This window comes from Nicotiana attenuata, unplaced genomic scaffold (assembly GCF_001879085.1).
Source record: "Nicotiana attenuata strain UT unplaced genomic scaffold, NIATTr2, whole genome shotgun sequence".
Lineage (NCBI taxonomy): Eukaryota > Viridiplantae > Streptophyta > Magnoliopsida > Solanales > Solanaceae > Nicotiana > Nicotiana attenuata.
The window spans coordinates 20,575-26,455 of record NW_017672881.1 but is presented as its reverse complement, the minus strand read 5'-3'; the positions used below and the strand labels follow the sequence as shown (position 1 = coordinate 26,455).

At 34.9% G+C, this 5,881-nt stretch overlaps 1 protein-coding gene across 3 annotated transcripts; it reads right to left on the bottom strand.

Annotated features, from left to right (window-relative positions):
• Window positions 1–780: 780 nt before the first annotated feature.
• Window positions 781–5,240, bottom strand: LOC109214808 (phosphomannomutase-like). 3 transcript variants are annotated; one of them, XM_019378764.1, is made up of 12 exons: window positions 5,052–5,240; window positions 4,782–4,903; window positions 4,324–4,368; window positions 4,138–4,204; window positions 2,800–2,876; window positions 2,141–2,176; window positions 1,932–1,987; window positions 1,765–1,864; window positions 1,515–1,610; window positions 1,330–1,419; window positions 1,171–1,222; window positions 781–1,046 (listed from the first exon to the last, which is right to left on the bottom strand). In XM_019378764.1, exons 2-12 carry the CDS (start codon window positions 4,848–4,850, stop codon window positions 979–981), a joined length of 756 nt encoding a protein of 251 aa, XP_019234309.1. In that variant the 5' UTR covers window positions 4,851–4,903; window positions 5,052–5,240; the 3' UTR covers window positions 781–978. The 3 variants fall into 3 exon arrangements, with proteins under 3 accessions (XP_019234309.1, XP_019234310.1, XP_019234308.1); XM_019378765.1 differs by having other exon boundaries at window positions 4,782–4,900; XM_019378763.1 differs by having other exon boundaries at window positions 4,782–4,877.
• Between the last annotated feature and the right edge of the window lie 641 nt (window positions 5,241–5,881).

The window sequence follows — 5,881 nt, the reverse complement described above, 5'->3', positions numbered from 1 at the left end:
GGTAGGAAGTGGCCATAAATAGATATTTTGCTATAAAAATTAAAAGGTAGCTATATGAGATAATTTTGTAAAAGGTATTTATTTATAATAAATAAAATATCAACCTTTACTATAGGAGGTAAAATTTCCATAAAAAATTTGATTTGGCTTATGCATGGGTCAGTTTGGGCCATAATCATGGGCTAGTTTGGGTTACTGAAATAAATGGGTTTAGTTGGGTTATGCCCAAAACTTAGCCCATCATAAATGTATTTCCAGCCCAACCTATTAAAACTTGTGCAGGTCAAATGGGTTTTGGTTGATTTTGCAACCCTCTAAAGCTAACCAATGATTTTCATAGGTGCTTCTTGCCCGATTTCATTTTCCTTCTATTGCAGTTTATTCTCTTGTCATAGTTTTTTTCTATTTGATAAGACTTAGTGTTGAAATTGGAGGTAAAAAAATGAAATACCGGACGAGGAGGATCTCTATCGAGATTATTCCTTATGGAATTTTTACATAGCTAAAACCAAGTCACTTTTGATAAATAGCAAAATATAATTAAAATCGGATAAATTAGTGTCTAACAGTATAGTATATATACGCAAAAATCCCATTTCTTATTCTAGTTATGTGATAAACACGTGATAGTCATCTCTTGATCAATATAGTGCCTTATGTAAGGCTTCTTCAGTTCTTTGTTCCGAATGGTCTATCAATTTGGTATGCTGTCAGGATTCAAGAATTACTATTCGCTGAATGATGATATTACACTATTGTTTATATAACTGCATATTCTTGTAATAAACCATCTCCCGAGGAGAGTTTTTATTCTTAATGCAAAGAAATGATATATTATTGACTTTAAGAATGAAATGTACGTATAGATAATGCAGATTTTGATGAGTAAACTCAACTACAAGCATCTTGCAATTATTTGTTCCTCGTGCACACAAAATTACGAACTCATAACTGGCATACAGGAAATTTGTGGCACGCTCAACTTCCGTTATCCTTGCCAAGGAAAAGAATAGAACACTGCTTTACGGTATCCTCTGGGCTAGTAACTGAAGTAAGCAACAGAAAAATAAAAATTATTTTAAAGAAGAACCATAATTAATGTGATTCTTAGGGCACTCATAAACAGAATAATCCAAATATCACAAGAATGAATTGAACAATTATGCTGACCTGTGTGACCAACAGTTCTTTCCGACTCAAAAATCTCGTAGTCATTTCCTCCCTGTTCAGTTATAAAGAAAGACTCTCACTCCCAACCAAACTATCCACAGATTCTAGGACCATATAACTACTAAAGAAAAGAGCTTCAAGTATACAAGGACATAGTACCTTGTATGTCTTGTCCCCGAAGAAGTGAATTTCGTTAAATTCATCGAGGTATCTCAAGCAATATGTCTTATCCCAGCCTTGAGGGAAGACCTATCACAAGCAAAATTTTCCAAGTTATCCCTTGATAAGCTATTTTTATGAACTAAAAGATTACCCTAGCGCAAGCAAAGACTTGAGCTGCTCACATCAAAACTGATTTGGCCGCCAATAGAAAAGGTGAGATTAAGGTGTGCAAATTTTTCGCGGAGCACTGTTACCATTGTTTCACGTATCCTGTGAACCTGAATATATTTTGTTAAGCCGTTACTTGAAGGACAAGAAAAAAAAGGCAGAAGTACATCTTAGTAAAATAGCTGCAAACATGCGATTTGCAGTACTACAGGAAGCAATTATACCTTTTCTTTTTCTGTGATAAATTAAAGCAAGAGTTTATACCTTGTCATACTTTTCAAACTCATCCCTTTCTTCCTGACTACAATTCCTCCCAATTGGTGATACATTTAGCATGCCACTTCGAAACTCGATGAATGTTCCTCTGCAAAAGAGACAGCGACTAAGATTTTCGCCAGAAACAAGCTCACTAAATCTTTCATCGTGCTCACCTCTTTATTGGAATATCCAAGTCAGCAATGTAGTGGAGTGTAAAGTTAATAAATTCCTGCAAATCATTTTAAGTTCATCAACACGTCTTGGTCTTGCAAATATACTATCATTAGTTTAGGTAGGTAACAGTAACACTGTAATGTACATTGACCTCTTTACAACTTAGTTATTACGGAGAAATCATTAAGCGGAAGATGCAATCACTTACTTTGAGCTTCCCATCACCAAGAAATGACTTCAAGCTCTGCATAAAGGTATTCACATCACTTTAAGAAGAAATCGCTTCAGAAATGACCAATTAGAAGAAAGAATATAGCAATGTGCTCCAAAACGGGAACATAGGGACATTTCTTGAAGCCATTCCCTAATTCTTGAGATTATTGTCTATGTAAATGGCAGTTGTTAGACAAAGTTTTCATTTCTATGAAGAAACATACAAACTGGAACTAACAGTTCAGGACCAAGCTATAACTTGGAGGAAAAGTTGCAAACTGTGCTTGTTCATTATCTTAATAAGTTTCAAACAAAGTGCTTGAGTGACAATTTGCAACTACGTTTATTTCCACATGTTAAGAAGTTTCAATAACAAGCTTATGTTTGAAGACAAAGGATTTGGTTAAAGTTTGAGGCCAAATACTCCTAAGAGCAAATGGTCTGCCAAGGCCCAAGAGGCATTCAGTCGAAATCTCAGTTTAAGTATCGAACAAAGGCAGAACATGACATGATATACATAACCTGTATAGGTATCATTGTTCCTTTCCTCATTAAAGCTCTTATGGTGCAGGCGTCCAAAGATATCTTTCGACTTTAACCAAAACCACAATCGAAAGCCAAACTATAAGATCGAATTAAAATCTTTCTCATTACCTGTGTTCCAATAAGTTTCCCATCCTTATGCGCTACAAGGCCATTTTCAGAGAAACAATAATCATAATCTTTTGTAACTGCATACAAAGTGTATAAGAGAAGTCAATACACAGAAGAAGTAGGTAACTACCACATCAATTTGAAAGCCGTATTTTCCAATATTTGTTATCCAAGATAATCCTGAGCAGAAGTTAAAAGGCACAATAAACACCCATTTTCCTGTTGTCGTTTTCCTAGATTGATTCGACATATAGCTTAAGGGTACAGCGTCAAATATATGCATATTTACGAGAGAAGTGGGTACAAAAGTGAGATTAATGGTTACTCTTTCTAAATATTTGAGATTATTTACTAGGTTGAAAATGGATACAGTTTAAGAAGTATAAAACTGAAACTGCATTAAGCATTGACAGGAACAGATGACATCTAAATGAAAATGGACAGCATATTGGGATGACATAAATGGGAAGGAGAAGTTTTTTAGGATGGAACGAGTAAGCAACAGAGAATTGGGCAACGGGGAAGGAAAGAAGCTGGAGAGCGCAGGGGTCTTATGATTTATGGCACACCTAAAATGCTTAACACCAACAACTAAGGTTTCACTACGAGTATATTTCTTTCTTTGTTCCAATTTTTTTTTGAAGACCTATGCTCCATGCGCATTAAATTTTCAGGTGACCTTCTTGAGAGTCCTGAAAGACAACCTCAAAAAGACAGGCACATACTTTTCAGTGGCTAACCATTTGTTTTATTTTGACTGTTTGAATCATGTAAGACACACAGACTGCCAACAATTCCAAGTGTGTCATAGATGGATTTCTTTTCTTGATTTTCTTTTAATTTTCTTTTGCTTCATCAATCATAAAGGCTCAAATTTTCCTCTGGGAAAAGAAAGATACAACCAGAGGATGAGGTGATCACATCATGACTGTTTCTCCTTTCTTTTTGGTTCATTTGGGGGATGAAGGGATAGCAACTTATCTACACTTTATTGGGGCAGTTCTCATGTGGACACACAAGGACCTCAAAGAATGGAACCAAATTTAGGAGGGAAAAACAATTTTATTAGCTTAGATGGAGCTAGAATGAAAAGGATACTTAGTAAAAAAATTCTCCAAATCTAAATCGTTCAATGTTCTTCCATTAGCTTTTAGGCTGATGCAACCATGGTTCTACTCTCGCACTAATGCTAGGAGGAACTTTAGGTGCAAAGCTACACACATGAGCTCTAGTTGAACTGATGCAGCACATCAACTACAAGTCCTATCCACAAATTTTCAGGTCATTAACCGTGCATCATTAACTATAAATCTCTCACTGAGATCTGGCTAAACTAACCTGTCTTTCCAAGCTGTTCTGATATCTTCACAAGGTCTGAACCTCCAACAACTCCAACAGTGATAACCTAAAAGCAGACAAACTTGTAAGGATCTTTTCAAAATAAAAAGTACAAAGAATAAGACTTCTCCACAAGGAGGAGACAAAGGAGAAAAAAAAAAGGAATATATTACAAAGATCATCTACCTTTCTGAGTTCCTGCATGAACTCCAACATTTCTGGAGTAACTACCTGAAAGTGTGAGGGAAATTCGAAAGAAGAAAATTCAAAATCTTTACAGGGATGATAAAGTTGACTAGGAAGTAAGTTGGTTTAAAAAGAATGAAAAGGAAGGAGAACATCTGAAACATCATGAAAGAGGGGATATCTAAAACACTATAAGAATTCTAGACAGTATTTGTACAGACAAGAAAGAAATCTCATCTCCAATCACGATAAGCGAAAATTTTAAAATAGTTTAACTTTAAAAACGACAACTAATACTACGACAACACTACTACTTGGGTTCAGTTATATGAATCCTCCACATCCATTCTACTCTATAGGATGGAATCAGTTATCTGAATCATCCATAACCATCTTGCTCTATTTAGTAACAACTCATACAGTTTTACTTGCAAATGAAGCAATTAAGACAATGATACCTTGCGAGGCGCTGTAAGAGTTCCATCCACATCAAATAAAGCAATTAAGCCAGCCTTCCTTGCAGCCATTTCGTCTACAATTCTCAACAACTCTCACTGCATCCAAAGATCTCACTTTTCTACTTCATTTTCCAAATAAATAAAAAACACAAGGAATACGAAAAGATCAAAAGATGAATGAAACAATACAAACCATGCGGTAAGAAATATGTATATCACAGTTGGCAAATGCAAAATCGCAATGTATAATGAATCAATCTTTTGGCTTACCTCAGAAAATTCAGCAATCGATATCTTTCGCTCTCTCTATCCTCACCGAAAAATTGAAATCTGATCGGGAAATGGAGTGGCTCCGGCGAGGATTTTATAGCGGTTGGGCGGTAACGGTGTAATTGGGAAGTTGAGCGGAAGCAGAAAGTAGTTTATAGGTGAGCTGAATAGTTGGTTGTTGTGCTATTTGCAAATAAATGAATAGATTAAGGTTTAAGGGTAAATAACAAAATATAAGGATAATGGGTAAATAAAAATGTAGGGCATACAATATTACATTAAGGGTGTGTTTGGTACGAAGAAAATATTTTTCACAAAAAATGAGTGATTTTATCACTTATTTTATACATAACCCATGCAAATTTTTGTTTATCATCTTATTTAGTAGGTAATTAAAAGAGATTATTTACAATAAATGTGGATTAGTAAACAATTCAAAGGGTCGATATTGTGACAATAATTTTACCTTAGAATACAAACCTCACATTGCCATTTATTAAGTACATATTGAACTCAGTTGTATTGGTTCAAATTTTGTATTTGTTTAGAAATTCATTAATGTATACATATCATTAATTTAGAATCCAATAACTTAAGCACATTAAAATTTTAAATTCATAAACTTTAAATCATGATTCAACATCTGATGGAACTGCTCATGGATTTCACATTCACATGGAACTGCTTTGTTATATCATGCATCATGGAACTTATCTACACTTTATTCGACATATAAAACCTTCCTTTTTTTATCTAACCTAACCCCCGAAACCCTAAGTCATTTTTCACCAAACAGCCGCCCTGAAACCCCCTTTCCTCTCCAATTCTCT

Excerpts from the sequence above, each read along its gene's own strand:
- LOC109214808 (XM_019378764.1), bottom strand. The coding sequence starts at position 4,850 with ATGGCTGCAAGGAAGGCTGGCTTAATTGCTTTATTTGATGTGGATGGA. Across the intron at positions 4,369-4,781 it reads CTCTTACAGCGCCTCGCAAG|GTAGTTACTCCAGAAATGTT; the intron begins GTATCATTGTCT and ends TCACACTTTCAG. Across the intron at positions 1,047-1,170 it reads AAGAACTGTTGGTCACACAG|TTACTAGCCCAGAGGATACC; the intron begins GTCAGCATAATT and ends TGCTTACTTCAG.